General features: G+C 36.7%; 1 protein-coding gene across 2 annotated transcripts in view; it reads left to right on the top strand.

Moving 5' to 3' along the window:
* Nucleotides 1-1031: 1031 nt before the first annotated feature.
* Nucleotides 1032-21975, top strand: part of APOOL (apolipoprotein O like) — a 95896-nt gene continuing 74952 nt past the window's right edge. For both annotated transcript variants that reach the window (XM_060087317.1, XM_060087316.1), the window contains exon 1: nt 1032-1096. In XM_060087317.1, the coding sequence (XP_059943300.1) occupies nt 1082-1096 (15 nt within the window). In that variant the 5' untranslated portion in view covers nt 1032-1081. The remainder of the gene's footprint in view (nt 1097-21975) is intronic.

Genomic DNA, 21975 nt, shown 5'->3' with positions numbered 1-21975 from the left:
AGCCCCCTTAAAATGTGAGACTACCACTCTCTCCTGCTCAAATTTCTAAATTTTTACATAAGTGGCTTATCAAGGTTAGGTACAAATTCAACTGAAATAATTTTAGAAACCAAAAGAATCAGTCTTTGAGTTTAGCTTTTAAAAATCTAAGCTTTTTTTGACCAAGAGAAGTAAAGGGGCTTTCTTTAGTATGGCCATCAGAGGTCCCTGAGATTTATTATATGCCTAGGGGAAAATTTAAGAAGTTGCATATACTTTTCCTATCACGTTAAATTAGTCAGTGCCATCAGATGTAGCCACTTCTGACACACTGGCCTTTTTTTTTATTGCTGTTCCTTCTGCGTGGAAGGTTCCTTCAGGACTTTTGTATTCCTTCAGGACTTTTCTCAAAATTCCTAAATTTTGAGGACTAAATTCCTTCAGGACTTTTCTCAAATGTCACTTTATCAGAAAGCCTTTCCCTAATCTATCTAAAAAAATAAATTCCCACCCCATCCCCATACTGTTTTATTTTCCTTCATAGCATTTGGCACTTTGTAACATTTATTTGTTTCTCTTTTCCTCCTGGAATCACGAGCTCCGTGAGGGAAGGCATTACGTTATGTTCTGTACTTTGAACAAGTGCCTGGCACGTAGTAGGAGCTTAGTGACATACTCTTAGGCTGTATGAACTTGCCCACGTATTGCAGAGGTAACGTTCTTTTTGTGACTATACAGTTATTTAATAAAGCAGCCGGACTTGGATTTTAAGTCCTCAACTAGACAAATCACATATGCCTGAAAAAACGAACATAATGAAAAGTTCTGCACCCAGCAAAGTAACTTTCAAATGGACTATGGAGAAAATTCTGAAAGGTGTCATCAGGGATAGCGACAGTCAACCACAGGGTTGAACCGTTTTCCCCGGAGAAAGAGGGCCAACTTCGGCAGCTTCCTAGAGCGGCACTAGGAAGGCGGAGGAAGGGCGGAGCCGGCCGGCGAGGGGCGGAACTGGGTGGGGCTACTTTGAGCGGTGCCTAGTTGAGTTATTTTGTCCCTTTCCGCTCTCCGTGCGAAGACCTGGGCGGAGAGCGCTACAGCTATGGCGGCCGTTAGGGTAAGTAAAATTTACTTTGCTTAGTTTCTCTGGATGCTGGTAGCCCTCTGATAACTGTGGAAGGGATCCTCCTAACTTCAGAAGGGAGTCCCACGGCAAGAGGCGAGGTGGAGATAGGGTTGCGAGAGAATTGGCAAGGTCAGGGAATCTTTAACATTTGAAGCCTCAAGACACCTGCTTCTCCCCTGTAGAGTTTCCTCAGCCTGGGACGGTTCTGTCTTCTCAATCCCCTGCTGTTGACTGTTTACACAGCGGCAGGGTGAAAACTGGGAAACAGCTGGGCGAAAATGGCTCGCCAGGCGACGAGCAGCGAACAGACTTGGGTCTTGCGATGAATCAAAGAGAAAAGAATCCTGGGCATTTGTCTGGGTGCACAGGGCGGGGACTCACGACCCTTTGAAGGACTTTGTTCAAACATTATTTCGGGTGAAATAGACCAGGATAGAGACGTCTCAAGTTTCTCTGCAGTGCCTGGGTTTGTATTCACTGTTGTTACTTTACGGGTTTGAATGACAAACCTAAGTTTCTTTTGAGTTCTATAATGGGAAAAGGTGCCTTTGCTTAGGAATCTGTGTACAGGAAGTGACACAAGTGGCTGCTAGCTGCAGTTCCCTAAGTAGGTTTCAGTAACAGTAGTCGACAGCTATCTATGCGTAGACAAATACCTATGGGTAGATATTTGTAGCGGGTTTTAAGTGTAAAATGCACTGCTTGCAGGAGATACAAATATGAATAATTCAGGCTCAGTATCCGTCTTGATTCGCCATTCTCACTCCATTTCTGCTTTCAGAATTTATTTGAATTATCACAACACCCTTCTAACTGGACTCGCTGCCTCTAGCCTGGCTCTCATGGAATTCATTTCCCCCTGCACTGCCAGAGTATTAAAATGTAAATCTGATTATGCCCTTCCACTACTTAAAAATCTTTATTGGCACTCCATCATCTGCCCTCTAGTGTCAGGTCAGACTCCTATGTCTGGAACAGCCGACTCTGCTTTGGCTTTCCAGCTTCATTTCCTGTCTCTCAGGAACTCTCCTAACATCTGTACTCCAAGCCTTTTTCCCTGCTCTTTCTCTGGGCCTGTAGTGCCGTTTCCCATCCTCATCTAGTTAGTTCCTATTCATATTTCACTCATTCATTTAACAGGGATTTGTGTACTGCCTCCCCCTATGCTAAATACAAAATGCCTTTTCCAAGATAGTGTCCCAGATCTCCCCAGTCTGATTTAAATAACTCCTCTTTATGCTCAAGAGGATTCTGGGCATACTTTTACCATAGGACTTATCATACTGCAAATAGTAGACTATTTACTTGTGTATTGTATCCTCCTAAACTATAAGCTACTTGAGGACAGTAATTATAATATGTTAATTTTTGTATCCTTAGTACCTAGCACAGGTATGAGCTATATTAGGGACTCAATAAATTCTACATGAATAAATAAGTGTCAGGCAATGGACATAAAAGATATTAAATTAAGTAGTGGAGATGTATCATATAACAAATTATTGTCATTCAGAGTAGAGGAAGTGCCTTGTTCTCAGGAGAAGTACAAAGTGATCTGAGGGTTCAGAAGAGAGAGTTCACACCTGGTTGAAGAGAATAAAGAAATACATCATGGAGGGAGTGTAGAGAGAGAAGGAATGGTCAGTAGTTAAAAAGCAGACCTGAATAGTGTGTTGTCACTGAAGCCTAGAGAAGGAGCGAGTTGAACAGTAGAAGGAGCGAGTTGAACAGTCTTTTGATTTGGCTATTAATAAGTCACTGGTAGCTGCCATTTATTAAGTGCTTACTGCAAGGCCAGGCACCATGCTAAAATACTTTGCATATGTTATTTCACTTAATTCTCAAGACAACTTTATGTTGTAGATGTTAATGATCACCATTTTACAAATGGAAACCTAAGGTTTAGAAAATTCAATTAAATTACCCAAAGTCACAATGCTAATAAGAGCTGAAGTGAGGTAAAGTGGTAGAGTGAGAATCTAGATTGTAAGGGGTTAGGGAAAGGATAAGGAGTGGGAAACTGGCATTCATTTAGCACCTACTTTGACCACCTGCTTTACATGTATTACTTCAGTTTAATCTTCTTGATGACCCTAAGAAATGGGTAGTATCCCCATTTTACATATGAAAAAAACTGAGGTTTAGAAAAAGTGCTTGTTCCGGGTTATCCAAGTGGAAGAACCAGGTTCAAACACAGGTATATTTGGCTTCAAAGTCCCTGATCTTTCCACTACTCCTTGCCTCCTCTGGAAGGGAGGTGTACATTACTCTTTAGAGAAATGTTGTGGCAAAAGGTAGGGAAGAAATCTTGAGTTGGGGGTAGCAAATTCCAGGAAGGTTTCTTTTCATTTAAGAAAGTAGGAGACTATATGCCAATTAAATCTCAATAAAACTGGTGAAAAAAAAAAGTCAGGAGACCTGAGCAGGTTTGGAGACAAGTGGAAATGTGCCAAGAACTGGTAAGAATTAATAATAGTGATCACAGCTATTATGCTATTGAACATTTACTGTGCTAGGCATTTTGCTAAGCACGTTATGTGAATGTTCGCATTTATGCTTCACAGTGGCCATATATCTAGGTACTGTTATTACCAGCATTTTACAGGTAAAGAAACTGAAGCTTAGAAAGGTTGAGTAACTTTCCCACAGTCACTCAGTCATAAGTGGTAGATATGGACCTGAAATTGCTATGGTCTGAGTTCAGATCATGGGGCTTAAGCTTGAGGAAGCATCAGTGAGGCCGAGGTACAAAAATGCTGATCTGTGTTAATTTTGAAGCCCCAGAGATTAATAACAAGGAATAAGGTAGAAAGGAGTCCTGAAAGTTGGTAGATAACTCTGAAAATAGTTTACATACATTTTGAGAGATAAGAACTTTTTGAGCAGATGTGATGGTGGAACACTGATGTGGAATTAGCCTTGAGAACAAGTACTGTACTGATCTCTTCTCCTGACCTCTTGAATCAGAGAGAATGGCTGGAGGACTGGCCTTCATTTAAAAGGGTTGGGAGGAATGTAGTGTCAAAAGCTAGACTTCATTAATGCCAGAGATTAAGTGAACTTGAGGAAAATTTTCATCCTAAAAGATATTTGTTTCCAATAGAATACTCAATATTGAAGTATGGCTGCCATGTATTGAGTATTTCCTATGTGTCAGACACTGTATTATGCTGTTGATGCACATTATTTCATTTAATTCTCACAAAAAGTTTTCTGTGGTAGATAGTTTTATTGGCTTAAAGAACAGGAATAAAGCAGTAAGGAAAACAAAGCTGAAATAGGAGGTTGTAGTTAGAGAAAAGCTTGTTGAGTTTATGATTTTAGCTATTAACAAGTTCTGGGAAATGGTAAATTCAGGGTGTACTCATGGAGTGGGTAACTGCAGTGGAGTGAATATGAAGGTCTAAAAAGATGAGGTCAAAGAAGAGTGAGGTGAGGCTTTTGAGTGGTTCAGCCATATGGACGTTAAAGTCACTCAGAGTTATGGCAGGATTTAGAGTATAGAAGAAGACTATTAACCAGGATCCTAAATCTTCAATGCGATGAAGTGACCAGGAGGCAGGTGCTAAGGATGAATAGATGGGTGGTTTGAGTCTCAGGGGAGAATTACTTTTCTTTCCTTTATGAAAACTTTCTTCAGTTGAAGTATAGCATACATACAGTTAAATACACAAATCATAAGCAGCTTGGTAAAGTTTCAAAAAATGATCATACATGTTCACCCAGCAGCCAAATTAAAAAAAAAATTGCCAGCAGCCCCGAAGCCCTCCCCTTTGCTCCTTCTCCACCATAGATTAATTAGCCTATTTTAACTTTATGTAAATGGAATAAGGCAGTATTTACTCTGTTATGTCTGTCTTCTTTCACCCAATATTGTTTTTGAGATTCAGCCATTGCACATGTATGCTAGTTCATTTATTCTTATTGCTCTGTGATATTCTAGAGGGTGAATATATCATGATTTATTTATCCATTCTACTGTTAATGGACATTTGAATTATTTTCAGTTTTGAGTTATTACAAATAATGCTCCCATCAACATTCTTGTATATGTCTTTTGGCACACATAAGTGCACATTGCTGTTGAGTATATACCTAGGAGTGGGATCGCCAGGTCATAGGGCATGCAGCTTTGGTAGCTACTGCCAAATAGTTTTCCAAAGTGGTTGTACCAATTTACATTCCCATTCATGAGGGTTCCAGTTGTTCCACTTTCTCGCTAACAATAACAGAGATTTTTACCTAAGGCGGGGGAAGTAATGGCTTAGAAGCAGCATTGGCAATCAGAAGAAGACAAACTCTACCTCCTATACCTGAGACACTTTGAATAGCCTCCACTTGAGAGTTACAAGGGAAGCAGTGACCTCAGGGGACAGTCATGTTTCATTTCAGGAAAGGATAGAAGAGGGTAGACACAATGGAAGGGCTTTTGGAGTTTGGTGGAGTAGCAGGAACTTTGGTCAGTGAAGAGAAAATACAGATCACTGTAGAAATTAGAATACAGGAGATGATACATGACTCTGGAATTGTGTTTTGGGTCTTGAGTCAAGGATGATGGGGATGGGAAGGAACATGGATGCCATAGACCTAAAGGTTTCAAACTCCTTGATAATACCAGCCTTCGTGTCAACTTTAGTCTTTGTCTCTTTCCTCTTTTGTTTCATGTGACTGATATCAGAAAGTAGTTGGAACCTAACAAAGTGAAGTTCATTCTTGGGAAGATGGTTGGTTATCTCCAGCAAAATCAGTTTTTTCACTTTCCACTCAGCATTGTTTAGCATCTGTATTTTCAGTGCAACTTTGAAAGTATGCTTTGAAACCCTTAACCATACTTGGTATAGGTTCCAGGATGTTGCTTTATGCCATAGAGTGAAAATGATCTGTGCCTTGCCTCCTACCACACCTGTATTACTGAGCTATTCCCTGTGATGCTATCCTCACAGGTGGCTGTTAGGTGTTCTGTGAACCTCATTTAATATGGAAATTAAAAATTGCTTGACATGGACCCTAAAATGTTTGCATAACGGGCGCATGTAAGTCAATATTTCCTGATCTTAGCTGTGCATTAGAATCATCTGGGCAGCTTAGAAAAGGTACTGTTGCCTGAGCCCCACCCCAGACAGGGCATTTTAATATTTTAAAAGCCCACGAGTGATTCTGATGTGTTGCTAGGTTCGAGAACCACTGATTTAGGGGAGAATTTTTGGCTTTTATACAGGTTAGAGAAGAAAGGGTATTAGGCTTTTCAGGTTATGAAGAACAGAGGCAAGTTCAAATCATCTTAAGTGGTAGTTTATTGGAAAGTTGCATAGGTTAGGAAGAAAACCTAGGAAACCGTCTCACCAGCTAAACAAATCTCAAGAACCGTTCAGGATACCATAGCAACTCTGTTAGTTACCATTCTCATGACAGTCCTGCTTCTGCTAACTCTATGTGTTTCATATCCAGGCTTCCCTAGAGAGAAGATCTGATCAGGTTGGCTAGTCACTAACCACTGCAAAATACCCTTCTTAGGCAGAAATTGCACATCAGGCCCCTTTGTAAGGCAGTCTCTTGTTGGCTGCCTTTGGCTCAGATACCAATCCCTGGTCCAGTCAGTTTTGGCCAGTGCATCAGTCCTGTAGTTAACAGCATAGTGAACTATGTTAGAAATCACAGAAGGGAGCAATATAGTTGTCAGATGCTCTAAGACTTCTTAGAAGGGGCAAGGCAATGGATGGATACTTTTGGGGTTCATGGTCTGGTACAATTTACTTTTGAATACTTTCCAGAAGTGATAAAGTTGTTGAAAATATGGTAGGATATAGTTAGAGTTGTTATTAAAAGCTAACCTATTAAGATCTTGTAATTTAAATTGGGAAATTGGTTGCCCAAGGATAAAAAAAAAAAACACTGAGACAACCAGTGTAAGTAGCAATCTGTGGTGGATAATAAAATTTGCTTAGTATAATTTGAACATATTCAGGGAAAATGTAACCCACTTCTGTAATCTCTCCTGAGTTATATAGACTTGATGGATATTAGTACTCTAAGCTAAGGCATGAGTTGCATACTTAATGTAGATTTGGCCTGGCTGTTTTTGGATCTTTTCTCTTAGTCATTCTGAAACTTAATAGGGACTTCTCATATCACTAGGCTAACTGCTACTGCCATATCCCCTCAGCTTGGCTCTATAGTTCACCTCATTCATTCATACATCCAAATTCCTACTTGATATCTTTAGGTGCATCAAATTCAACATGTGCAAAATTCCTTTATCTTTACCACATTTGATTTTTCTGCTGTATTCCATCATTTTAAAGAATCCTCTACATCCATACTGTTAACAAGTCTTGTGAATACTTTATACTTTCATACATTCTTATTCTTTTATACATTCTTTCAAAAAAATCTTAATGCCTATAATGTGCAGGAGATGGTGATAAACATTGGGGATACAAAGATCAACAAGATAGGAACAAGAGGTATATAGAAGAGAAAACACTAAAACTAATAAGCACATGAAGAGATGCTCAAAATAATTAACAGATAACTACATATTAGAACAATGAGATAACATTTTATTAAGCTAGAGGAAAACAGAATGCTGGTTAAGTCCAAATGTTGTTAGGGATATTGGAATATAAGAGCCCCCATGGACTGCTGGTGGGAGTATTGACTGGTACAGCCACTGTGGAGGTCAATCTGATATTATTTAGTGAAATTAAGTATATACTCATGTCCTGTGGCATGGCAATTCTGTTCTTGAGTGTATATCACAAAGATATACAAGTTCATGAGGGCCCTTATAGGAGGATATTCATCACAGTGTTTTTTTATGATGATGGGGAGTTTGAGGTAATATAGGTGTCCATCACTGACAGGGATAGGTGAAATGTGGTGGATGTACATCATGTAGTACTATATAGCAGCTAGAAGAAATGGGTTATATGTACACATAGGAACACAGATGGATATAAAAGGCTATGTTTTATGAAAAAGGATAAGAAACAAAACAACTGTAATACACCATTTACTTTGTGAAAACAGTAAGAAAAAATGAGATGTGTAACAAAATTAAAAATACGTGTACACATTACTACAATATGCATTTAGTAAAAATTCAAACAAAAAGATAATCATTAAATATATGAAAATAGCTACCTGTGGTGGATGAATTAGAGTGAAATTTGGCAATTAAAGGAAATGAATGAATTAATCAATCAATTATAAAGGAGGGAGGGCAAAGTAGAACAAGACCAAAGTACTGTCCTCAAGGAATGGACTCTAGCGGGTGAAACTGATAAGTAAACACAAGTTGTATTCAAAATAAAATATATCTAAAAGTTACTATGGGAGAAAAGAGGAAGAAGTAGTTTAAATGCCTACAGAACATAAGGCTGCTTCATAATATTTGTTCATTTTAGTTCATTCATTTAGTTCTTCAACAAGTATGTATTAAGCACCTACCATGGTTTAAGAACTGCTACTTGACATGTGGTGGTAGATAGTATTTTTTATTTCAAATATTTGCTTTCTCTTCCTGTGAGAGGATTATACACCCCTGCCTAGATTTCTTATTCTTTCCCTCTACCTCAAGAATGACTAGTATTACTTTACTAGGTAAATAATTTTATAATTTGTTTTTGGCATATTTTGGTACTGATCAAAATATGGTTAAAGCAAAATATTTACTCTACCTTAGTCTAATTGAAACACAAGTCCTTCTGTTTATCATGAAAGAGCCAGTAGAGTTAAACAGAACTTAATTTTGTGAGCAGAGAAAATACTGTTATATCCATTCACTCATCTGGACTAATGGAAGGAAAGGAACATCATAAATAATTGAAAACCAATATTTGCACTTAACTTTGGGATGCATTTTTATACTTATATTTCTGCCTATAACAAAACCTGAAATTTTGGGCCCCTGTGACAAAATTCACAATAGAGCTCTTGTGACAGAAATTCACAGAGCCATGTAACTGGCAGGGACAATTCATCCTCCCATTGAATTGTCTTGGCACATTTGTCAAGAACTAATTGACCCTAAATGTAAGGTTTATTTTTGGACTCTCAATTAACTCTATTCCATTGATCTATATTTCTATCTTTATGCCAGTATTACACTGTCTTCATTGCTGTAGCTTTTTATTAAGTTTGAAATGGGAAAATGTGAGTGCTCTAACTTGGTCCTTTTTTTAGTATAATTTATTGTGAAATAATTTCACATTTACAGAAAAGTTGCAAGAAGAGTACAAAGAACTCATCTCCTTAAATCAGATTCTACAGTTGTTAACTTTTGACATTTTCTCCCTTTCTCCTCTGTTATAATTATTCCTTTTCTGATCAGTCTGAGAGCAAGTTGCAGACATGTTGCTATTTCACTCCTAAATATTTCACTGTGTACTTCCTCAAAAAGAAGTATACTGTTCTGTAACCTTTGTGCAAGCCTCCCAATTGGGATGTTAATACTGATACAACACTACCATCCAGTCCACAGATGCCATTTATTTGATTTAGTATAATAATCACCACATTAATTTGGCCAATAAGTTTTGTCATGACACATTGAAAGTAGAATGTTGTTTCTAGTAAGAAATAATCAGGCTTGCTCTGTTGTCCACTTAGGTATAGTCTTCAGAAGTTTGAAATTTAGTCAAGAAATGTGTTATAAGAATACTACCTTCCATTTATCTAGCACTTAACAGTTTATAAAATTTTCATGTATTATAGTATTTGATTCTTAGAATATTCTTGTGAGATTTTTTAGTAAGAAGAGAAATATTCTCTATTGCATTTATACTTGTATCAGGATAGGATGAATTTGTGATAAATTTTAGTTGTGATGGGCCTGGATTTAATTGGGTCCCCAAATGCTTCAGAGAGTATGGTGGAGCCTGCAAGCATATGCAAAATTTTGAGAATAACTACATTTTGGGGACCATAATGCATAATTTTCATTGGATACTCAAAAAATTAAAATCATTAAATCAGTCTTACAATTTCAGATCAGCTTTAGGACTTTTAGTTATCATTTGCCTTCACAAATACTTGGCACATAGGTAGTCAGTAAATGTTATATAGAAGAACTTGCTAGATTACCTATGTATACTGCCTTATTTAAACCTGTGAATGATTTTATTACTTTTTTTGAGATCCTTAGTCCTGCAAAGCCCTTTGAATACAAAGAGGCATAAGACTACTCACAAGGAACCTGCATTTTAGTAGAAGAATAGGCTATATATATTTCAACGGGTAAATAATAATTTAACATTATGTTTGTTTAATTCCAGATTGGTGTTTCATACAAATAAGAACTTTATGAACTCAGAGAGAGGACTATGAGTGATCTAGTAGGACTTGAGCTAAACCTTCAAGGAAGGACAGAGTTTAGGCAGTGTATTCATTCAACAAATAGTTTTTGAGTACCTGCTACGTGCCAGGCACTGTTAGGTGCAGGAGAGGTGAAGACATTTTAGCAGGGAAAATGAAGTGAGTGAAGGCACTGAGGAAGGAATGTACTTGACATGTTTCGGCCTAGGAAGATTAATTTGGCTAGAGCCAGAGAGCCTAACAGGACATTGGTTCATAAGACATTTGGTTTATAAGACATTTGGACGACACCAAAAAGTCCTTGAAATTTGGTCCTATCTAAAATGTCCATGAGCATATTTGGTCTGTGCCAAATGGTTTTGGACAGGACCAAATATCAAGGACCTTTTGGCATGTCTTTTGGACGTTTTGCACAACACCAAATATCTGCTAACCCCAGAGGGTATATAGAGAAGGATAAACTAAGATGGTTTATTTGATTGTTGAACCAGGAGAATAAAGCAGTATTTTAGAAAGATTCATTTCATTTCCTTTATAGTTTACTTAATCCTATTTTGAAATTTAGCAGCAACTAAATTCTAAATGGACAACATCTTGAAAATCATCTCTTACTGGAGTATTACTGTCTTCTCAAGTAAATAGAATGCTCTCAATATTCCTTTCCCACATCACTACAAGGTAGATATAGCCTAATTTCTTTGTTATAGATAGCACACATGTTTGTAAATATGTATTGTGAAAGGGAGCTGTTAGGTGTTTTTTTTAAAATTTAGTTACTGATTTTGACAATAAGTTAGTATTTGTCTGACCCTGATTACCATAAGCTGACTAAAGTTAAATTATGCCAATCTGTGTCACTATTTCTGGAGGATTTTTTTAAAAAATGTTTATGTAACTGCTACATTCCCTGTTTTTATTTTTAATTTTCCACTTAAATTTTTATTTATCTAAAGTAAACTTTTGACACTTTCAAGTGTTACTCAGTAACAATTACATCACAATTATTGAGTGTTCATAAATTCCAAAATAATTTTGTTCTTTCATACATCATAATTAAAGCACTAGGTGCTTGAAAGGCTTTAACATTAATTAATGTTCTATAATTTAATAATACAGTAAAAACCATACCTATCCAAGCCACACTGAGGCAGGCAGTTATTTATTCTGTCTAATTGAAGATTGCCCTTTCAAGTGCCGGAACTTTAATTCTGATGAAGATTAGAGCTCAAATGTATCATGTACCTCCCATCCATCTTAAACCTATTCATCATCGTTCGGTATCTTCATTGTTTAACTTTGCCAATTTAAATATGCTATAGCTGTTATTCTTAATGAAGATGCTATATAGATAGTGAATGGTATTGAACGCGGAAATAGCCTTAGGATATGCTATCTTGAAAACATTTCTGGTGTCATTTTCTTTTTTTTGAAATAAACTATATGCAACTTCTTAGCTTTATGGGCAGTGTCACATGCTCAATAAACGGAAGGCAGCCTTTTTCCAAGTGTTTTTCTGCCCTCCAAAGGTCACTGGTGATACTTGTGTCCTTTTCCTTGTCTGCCCCATTGAAAATATTCTGTATGTTTCCTGCACCATTAACATAAGATACTTTCTGATGCATAGTAGTAGGCATTCAAAAAACATTATTTATCCCTTTCCTGTTACTAATGTATTAGAGCAGAAGTATTATTTTGTCATCACATTCATCTTCAGATTATTTCACTTTTACAGATGTGCTATAAGTCACTACTTCCTCTAGTATTCCCTGATATTTAATTTCCAAGAAAAGACCAGATCCTATGCACGATTTAAAATGGCATTTTAAATATAGGCAACAGAGCAGAGAGATGGAAGAACCTGGGTTTTTGATGTCACCAAATCAATCCTAAAGTTCTGTCTACTTCTAGACTTCCTATTACATGAGACAATAATGTTTGTCATTGTTGAAGCCTGTTTAAGTTGGGGATTCCAAAACTTTAGCCAAAACCATCCTAAATCCCCAATATTGAATTTTTGTAAAGATTAAAAAACTCAATGTATGTAAAGCACGTGGCACATAGTAAGTGCTCCTTAAACACAGAACACCCTGTCTTCAGGGATCCCTTATATTTTCAGGGACATTATATTAAGGCATAGAACAGGTACTACTACCAGGTTGTAGAGCTGTTGCATTTTTAACTTCATTGCTGATTATCTTTCTTTCCCAACCATGGTGTGTGCCTCTGCTACTATCTTTTATTCTGCTTTTATTCTTTCTTATCTCTTACATTTCTTGTTACTTCTTCCACTTTTTGGCTTTTGTATAATAAATGTAGCCTTTTATAAACACAACTAGCCAATTGGAATACCCTTGCCTATAATACTCAGCTCTTTGGTTCTTTTCCCTTTTGTCAGTAACTGGATGTTCAGGGACAGCTTCTTGGCCACAATAGATTCTACAACATGAGGTCTTGTTTCTTTTCCCCCTACCCACGTTTTAGAACTTCTCTAGGTACCTAAAAGTTTTAGGTAGCAAAGGTCATACTGTACCTAATAATAAGCATGGTTTATGAAAGAGACAGATTTCTAAAAGCCACAGGAAAATTAATCTTACTTTGGAGTCACACCATTTTTCTTAGACAGCTCCAGCTGCTATAACAAAATACCCCCAGACTGGCTGGTTTAAACAACAGGTATTTATTTCTCACAGTTCTGGAGGCTGGGAAGTCCAAGATCATGGTGCCAGCAGATTTGGTTGTTGATGAGGGCTCTCTTCCTGGGTTGCATACTGCCACCATCAAGCTGTGTGCTCTCATGACATCTTCTTTGTGCATGCTGCAGTGGAGGTGGGGAGAGTTCTCATGTCTCTTCCTTTTCGTATAAGGACACTAATCTCATTATGGGGGGGCTCCACCCTTGTGACTTCTTCTGAACTTAATCACTTCCCAAAAGCCCCACCTCCTAATACCACCACATTAGGGGTTAGTCCATCAACATAGGAAACTGGGGGGATACTACAAACATTCAATACATAGTACCATGTATATTTTTACATCTTAACATTAGGTAAGTTTGATGTCATTGGGAAAAAATATCTTTTCTTGCAGAATGTCTCCCCAGCACCCCGTTATTTCAGTTTGGGATTGCATTTGATCATCATGTGTCCCCATAGTGTTGTTAGACTAGAAGTAATAAAACTGCTATTCAAATATTTTATAAATATTATTTTAGAAAAACACTGGGTGATAGTGGATAACTATCATAGAAAGCAGCCTTGTGTTTATAGTACAAGTAACAGGTTTCATAATTTTTCCCAGGTGGTACTTTTTTGGTCTTGTTTTTAGCAAAAATGTCGGTTCACGGCTAAGGGGAAAATAAGCACTCTCATGATTTGACAGTTTTCATGTCAAATAAGCCAACAAATGTTTCTCTAATAGATTTTGAGTTTATTTGTAGACTTTTGATGACTATTAATAAATTAAACCATGTTTGTATTTCATAAGCCTTGTGTTTCATACCATAACAAATTTCAGATGAGAGACTTGTTTGAGGCATAAATCTAGCTTATTCCAAGATTAAACCTATGGAATAATAATGTATAAACGGAGAGGTTATCCTGTTTTATTTTTTATTGAAGTATAGTTTATAGTTGATGTATAATATTATATAAATTACAGGTGAACAGTATAGTGATTCACAACTTTTAAAGGTCATGTCCCATTTATAGTTATAAAATGCTATATTCCCTGTGTTGTACAATATATCCTTGTTGCTTATTTTATACCTACTAGTTTGTACCTCTTAATCCCCTACCCCGGTACAGTCACTTCCCCTCCCTCTCCCCACTGGTAACCACTGGTTTGTTCTCTATATCCGTAAGTCTGCTTCTTTTTTGTTATATTCACTAGTTTGTTATATTTTTTAGATTCCACATGTAAGTGATATTTGTCTTTCTCTCTCTGACTTATTTCACTTAGCATAATGTCCTCCAAGCCTATGTTGCTGCAAATGGCAAATTTTCATTTTTTTATGGCTGAGTAATATTCCATCGTGTGTGTGTGTGTGTGTGTGTGTATACATACCACATCTTCTTTATCCATCTATCTGTTGATGGACACTTAGGTTGCTCCCATATCTTGGCAATTGTAAATAATGATGCTGTATGAACATTGGGGTGCATCTATATTTTCAAATTAGTGGGTTTTTTCAGATATATACCCAGGAGTGGAATTGTTGGGTCATATAGTACTTCTGTTTTTAGTTTCTTTGAGAAGCCTCCGTACTGATTTTCACAGTGGCTGCACCACTTTACATTTCCACCAACAGTGTACAAGGGTTCCCTTTCAGAGAGGTTATCTTGGATATATTAATTATTATCCCCAGCTCTAACATTTCAGGAAAGTGGTAATGATCCGTAGGCCAAATGAAAATCCAAAGAATGGATAAAGATGATCTGATTACTTCATATTTTAAACCTTACATCTTACACTTGTCCAAGGATAGGTTACTTTGACCTGATGATTTGCTATCATTAATTTATACTAAAACATGTACTTGATACAAGACTGGAGTAAAGTAGCTACAACACTGCTAAGATTTAGTCCTTGTCTTTAAGGAAAATGCCCTTGGAAGTAGTACAGGAGACACAGTATTATAGGTTTGTTTTCATGATTTTATGAGACTATTTTCTGATTTATAGATTTAGACCATCTTTTAGAACCATTCCTATAAAAGGATAAAATTTCTCATTTTCCTATTTTCCTTTTACTTTCTTGAAAGTGTAATGTCATTATATTCTTCTACAGTGGTATAAACAGTGTCCAGTTCGTTCTTCCGCTGTTTTCAGGTTAGCATATATGCCCTGAATGGATGGATATAGAGTTAAGACTGGTATGTTTGAAAGCAAAAATCATATAAATCATTTTATTTTCTTATTGAATAAATTTGACATGTAATGTGTAAGTTTAAGGTGTACAGCGTGTTACTTTTATGCATGTATATGTTATAATATGACTGCTGTTATAATAATATTTATCCAATTACATAATTACAGTACAATATTGTCTATATTGTGCATTAGATCTCTGTGGCTTATTTACTACTTATAAGTTTGTACCCTTAAACCCCATCAATCTTATTCCCCTCCCCCACTTCCCTTAGTAACCATCATTTTACTCTCTGGTTTTTACAGGTTTGACTTTTTTAGATTTCACATATAAGTGACATCATCCAGTACTTTTGCTTCTCTTACTTATCTGGCTTAGTATAATGTGCTCAAAGTCCATCTATGTTGTTGTGAATGGTATGATATCCTCCTTTCTCATGTATGAATAATATTCCCTTTTGTACGTGTACCACATCTTTTTTATCCATTCATCCATTGGTGGGTTTTTGGATTGTTTCCGTATCTTGGCTGTTGTGAATAATGCTGTGATAAACATAAGAGTGTATATATCTCATCAAAATCTTTTTTTGTTAATTAATTATTATTTTTATTTTTGGCTGCATTGGGTCTTCATTGCGGCATGCAGGATCTTCTTTGAGGCATGGGAGATCTTTGTTGTGGCATGTGGGCTTCTCTCTAGTTGTGTCGTGCGGGTTTTCTCTCTCTAGTTGTGGCATGTGGGCTCTGTAGTTTGCGGCACGTGGGCTGTCTAGTTGAGGTCCGCGAGTTCAGTAGTTGTGGCCTGCGGTCTTAGTTGCCCTGTGGCATGTGGGATCTTAGTTCCCCGACCAGGGATCAAACCCACATCCCCTGCATTGGAAGGCAGATTCTGTACCACTGGACCACAAGGGAAGTCCCCTCATCAAAATCTTAATCTCTTCTTTTTGATAGAATCATAAGAAAATCCTAAAGGTTGGAGCTCTAAGGCAGTGCTGTCCAATAAAACTTTCTTCAGTGGTGAAAATGTTCTATTTCTGTGCCATCCAGTATGGTACCCACTGGAGTCACATGTATCTACTGAGGCCTTGAAATGTGGCTAAGGGAATGAAGTGGCCTTATTTTTCCAGCTCTCATACTGTGAACAAGTGTCCCTTTTGTGGTAAATAGTGCTAAGTGTTTTCACTTTTTTTTTTGGAAAAACTGAATTTTTAGTTTTTAAATTTTCATTAATTGAAACATAAATTTAAATAACACATGTGGATATTGTCTGCCTTATTGGATAGTGCAATTCTAAGACCCTAAGAGATTATCTGCTCAAGGTCTTTCATTTTACAAATAAAGATGCTTTGGCCCAGAGAGATGACATGACTAACTAGAGATTACATAGTTGTTCAAGAACAGAGCTGGGACTAAACACAGGTGTCTTGATGGCCAAGTCAGTGGTATTACTAGATCACTTTGAAATTTTAAATTGCTAATCAAATAGGAATTATTACTTTTATTCCATTTATTATGTTTAGTAATAATTACCCATTTTCCCTATCCTTTCTACTGCTTCCTGTCCTTCACACACACTTACATTATCTCCATTTAAAAAAATGGTGTCTTTTTCAGCTTGGTGCTTTGTGACCACCTAGAGGGGTGGGATAGGGAGGGTGGGAGGGAGGGAGATGCAAGAGGGAAGAGATATGGGGACATATGTATATGTATAACTGATTCACTTTGTTATAAAGCAGAAACTAACACACCAATGCAAAGCAATTATACTCCAATAAAGATGTTAAGAAAAAAAAATGCTGTCTTTAGGAAGAAGTTTTCATTTATTTATTTATTTATTTATTTATTTATTTATTTATTTTTGCGGTACGCGGGCCTCTCACTGCTGTGGCCTCCCCTGTTGCGGAGCACAGGCTCCGGACACGCAGGCTCAGTGGCCATGGCTCACGGGCCCAGCCGCTCCGCAGCACGTGGGATCCTTCCGGACCAGGGCACGAACCCGTGTGCCCTGCATCAGCAGGCAGGCTCTCAAACACTGCACCACCAGGGAAGCCCTATTTTTTTTAGGAAGAAATTTCTAAATTCATTTATTTAAGTAAGAGGTAATTTTTAGTTGTGTATGTTTTTAAATGACTTTTAAATTCTTGAAATTCCCTCTGTGGTCTTCACATTTAAGATGTTCGATGTGAGTAAGAGTGTGATTCTGATTATATAATCTAGAGTATTATTTTAATATAAGGTGATTATTTGTTGGTGACTTTCCTTCTGGTTTTTAGAGAAACAAAATGGCAATATCTTATCTGTAGTAAATTATATACTTGAAAATTATCACTGAACTTTAGAATCATGCATTGTCAAAATTAGAAGGAAGTGTAGACATTTTGTAGTGCAGCTTCCTTTCACAAATGGGCAATCTGACACACAGTGAGGGGGAATTAACTTGTGAAAGGTGACATAGTGAATTATTAGCAGAGTGCAGACTAGAACACAGCTTTTCCAATTCACAGCCTGGTGTTCTTTCCACCGTATCACTACTTCCTCTCAGATCTTCACAAGTAAACAACTCAAAAGGCACTACAGGGCTTCCCTGGTGGCGCAGTGGTTGAGAGTCTGCCTGCTGATGCAGTGGACACGGGTTCGTGCCCTGGTCCGGGAATATCCCACATGCCGTGAAGCAGCTGGGCCCATGAGCCATGGCCACTGGGCCTGCACGTCCGGAGCCTGTGCTCCGCAACGGGAGAGGCCACAACAGTGAGAGGCCCATGTACCGCAAAAAAAAAAAGGCACTACAGCATACAAAGTTCTGTTAAACTGCTAATGTCTGTACTGAACTTTGATGACTAATGTCAACTTGTCACATCTCATTGAGTGCTGGAAATAGACTCACCAAGTTCTTGAGCCAAATATTTTAAAGCAGTTTACACTTGCAATATTGCAAGCACAATTGAATTTTCTTACAAATCTCAACTCGAAGGTCTGTCTGGCTGTTTGCGTGGGGTACTTTGTTGCATAGCTATATTCCAGTACACCATGGTGTCTTAGTGTATTTCTCCATCTTCTGTATTTCCTGTATCATGATAATATAAGATAATCAACTGATAAATCTTATTCCAATTCAGAACTACAGGATCTCGCTTTAACTTCATTAATCTTACATTTTTCTCCCACACTGAAAATCCCAATCTTTAAAATGCCAGCATATTTAAATGTCTCCTTGTATAACATACACAGAGCAGGTTCATAATAAAATACCAAAGCTGCCACTAACAATATGATTATTAAGTTTTAAGGTTTGTTTGTTTGTTTGTTTGTTGATGTTCTCTTTGTCCTTTGGGTATAGCCCAATTACTGGTTGTAAGTTCGTTTTGAATTGTTCCTGTCTGTGTGATCATTGCCTCAACATTGTTCATTTCATTTTCCTTTTAGTTTTTAGGGCTTACCTTTCTAAATTTCAGTTTTGTTTTATACTTATCACAGGACTCTTGATTTAATAAAATAGCATTTACTACATGATAATATATATCTAAAGCAGAATGAATGATTAGGACTGATTTTAGATTAGCCTATAATAATTATATGCTCTTTCTTACAAAATAAGTAACAAAAATTCTTATAGAAGAGAACTTTAAATTTCAGTTCTGTTAGTAAAGAAGAGAAAACAGATATGTTTATACTCCCAAGTAAAGTTGGACCAGTTAATTCTCTGCCTTATTTTTCCAGCTCTCATACTGTGAACAAGTGTCCCTTTTGTGGTAAACAGTGCTAAGTGTTTTCACTTTTTTTTTTTTTTTGAAATGCTGCTATTTGAAATGGCTCCATGCATAGTGCAGAAGTGCTATCTAGTGTTCTTAAGTGCAAGAAAGCTGTGATACGCCTTAGGGAGAAAATATGTATGTTGGATAAACTTCATCGTGGCATGAGTTATAGTGCTGTTGGCTGTGAGTTCAGTGTTACTAAATCAACAATATATAGTGAACAAGGTGTCTTTAAACAGAAACACATATAAAACAAGGTTATGTATTGATCAATTGATGAAAATGTAACCAGAGGTTCACAAGAAATTAACCCTGTATTTTCCCTAGGGGTAGTGTTCATTATTCCCTAAATCAGTGTTCATGGCTACTTTATGGAATATAACTACTGCAAATAATGTGAATCAACTATATTTTGATTACAGAAGTACTTGGAAGGGTTGAGTTTCATGGGGGAGTTAACTGATGCTCATCTTCAGTCTTGCTATTTGTAAATCTCTATATGATAGAATTCTGTTCTAGGGCCTGTTTGTTATCTTTAATAGGATGACAATTGATTTTAAACAAGACACATAATTTTGAATTGACAAGTCATTATTTTGAAGTTACAAATAATTTTAACTCAAGGTCTTACCTTGTGAAAACTAGGATTGCCTCTGCCCAATTTTAATACTGTTTAACTAACAGCCTTATGAGCCTGTAAATTTTATAATACCCCCAAGCTCTGATGTTCTTTAAATACCTTATTTGATTTTCTAAATTAGGCATTGGCAATTGTTTTTTTCTATAAAGGAGAAGATAGTAAATATGTTAGACTTGTAGGACACAAAAGGTCACATATTCTTCTTTGTTTTCTGTTTGTTTATTTTGTTTTTATAACATTTTAAATATGTTTAAAAAAAAACATTTTTAGCTCAGAGTCCGACCAGATTTAGCCCAGATCTGTAGTTTACCAATCCATATTCTAATTTTTTCAGTGTGGTATATAATCAGCTGTCTCTCTGGATAGTGATGCCTTTTTCATCAGTATAACCTGTGTTTTGAAAAGGCCTGAGTGTGCCAATCTGCCTCTTTTCTTTTGATCGAAGTCTTGGCCTTTTTTGTTTAGAGGAAATGAGTATGCTATGTTTTTTATTGTTATTATGGCCCTCACTAGAGCCTGATTAACATCAAATACATGTGAGAAGAAAAATGGGGAGTGAGCACCACCACTTAACATCTTTATTCAGCAGTCAGAAAGAATGGGGAGCTAGAATTAATTGCCCATTTACCAAGTGCAAGCCATTTTTATGTAATTCTTTAACCCTCAAGATAATCATAAAGAGGAAGGCATTCCCATTTCTTTTCAGATATATAACCTGAGACTCTTGAGATAGCGCTGTCCAGTAGAAATTTCTTCAGTGATGGAAATATTGTATATCTGTGCCCTACATTATGCTGTTGAGCACTTGAAATGGGGCTAATGTGACTAAGGAACTAAATTTTAAATTTTATTTATTTTTAATAAATTTAAATTTAAATAGCCATATGCATCTAGTAATTACCATATTGTGCAGCATAATTCTTAAGAGCTTAAGTAACTTGCCAAGATTTAGATAGTAAGTTCCACAACTTGGGTTCAAAACCAGGTCTGTGCAACTCCTAAGGTTATGTTTTTACCATTATGCCACACTGCCTTATTAATAAAAGTCAAGGTGGATGGACCCTGCCCTACAGAATAGAAAATGTAGCAAAGATACTTAAGCATTTTTCAAGGTATACTGTATTAACTTCTTAGGCCACTAGTTCAGTTAGTCAGTCCACACTCTGGAGCAGTCGATCATAATTATTAAGTAATACCTATAAATTTATTTTATAGTCTACATGCTATTATTTTTCCATTATGTGAAATAAAATGACTGTACTAAGAACATAGGGTATTGAAATTTTTTCAGATATTAGCATACTTCAAAAGTTCTATCTTTTGGATAGGGAGTAAGGTCTAATCCGGTATTTTTAAAATAGGTTTTAAATATTGTAAGAATCGACATGCTTCAAATAATCACTTCAGAGCTTTATTGAAAATTTTTTTCAGGTACATGGGAGAACATCCATTGCTGGCATCCATTTTAATATGTTTTTTATTGATACCCGACATTAGATACTGAGTGGAAATCTTATTTCATTAGTGAATACCAACTGTGTGTAAGAAATCAGAAGTGATGCCTTTTGGAAGGCAGGCCTAGATAAATTGTTCTGTGATGCTGACTTATGTACTAGACGGAGGCTTGAAGGGGGAAAAACAGTGAACACAATTTCTTTTATTAGTGTTGAGTCTTCCTTTTACCCTATATTTCTGGAGTCTCGATCTAAATCAGAATCATGCCTAGTTTAACAGGAAATTGCTTAACTAGTGCATGCAGCTTCCCATATTCTGTCCAGAAAATATTGAAAAATATGTCAGAAATGAAGTGCAGACATGATCACTGTTATTCAATAACATTTGGAATCCTTTGGCCAATGTTTCTTCTAGTTCTTGAACAATTCCACTTATGTGTAAGCCAGAGAGACCTCTTCCCTCTGGATGTCTTTGGTCAATTTCAGTAGGCCTCCTTCTGAGTCTAAAGAATCAAGCTCTTAAAATAGTCATTCCCTGGAAAGCTTTTCATTTGGCCTTGTTGAATGAATAATCTTTAGGAATTATTCTGGTACCTGGATAAACACTGGAACACTTTGTTCTTAGAGCCAGTAATTTTCCTGCATTCATTTCCTCAAGTTATATCTAAAACTAAGGTCACTTTTGGCTTTACATCAAGCATGAAATAGGTAAAAAGGAACATGTTAGTTAGGGGCCTAAGATTTGTAATGGTAGGAAGTTATTTTTATAAATAATGTAATTATAAATTTTATTTCAAGATACAGCCTGAATTACCCAGTACTCCAGATCACCCTTATCCTTTAC

This window comes from Mesoplodon densirostris, chromosome X, assembly GCF_025265405.1.
Source record: "Mesoplodon densirostris isolate mMesDen1 chromosome X, mMesDen1 primary haplotype, whole genome shotgun sequence".
NCBI classification, from domain to species: domain Eukaryota; kingdom Metazoa; phylum Chordata; class Mammalia; order Artiodactyla; family Ziphiidae; genus Mesoplodon; species Mesoplodon densirostris.
Note: the sequence above shows the minus strand (reverse complement) of the source record. Positions and strands in the feature narration are given on the sequence as shown.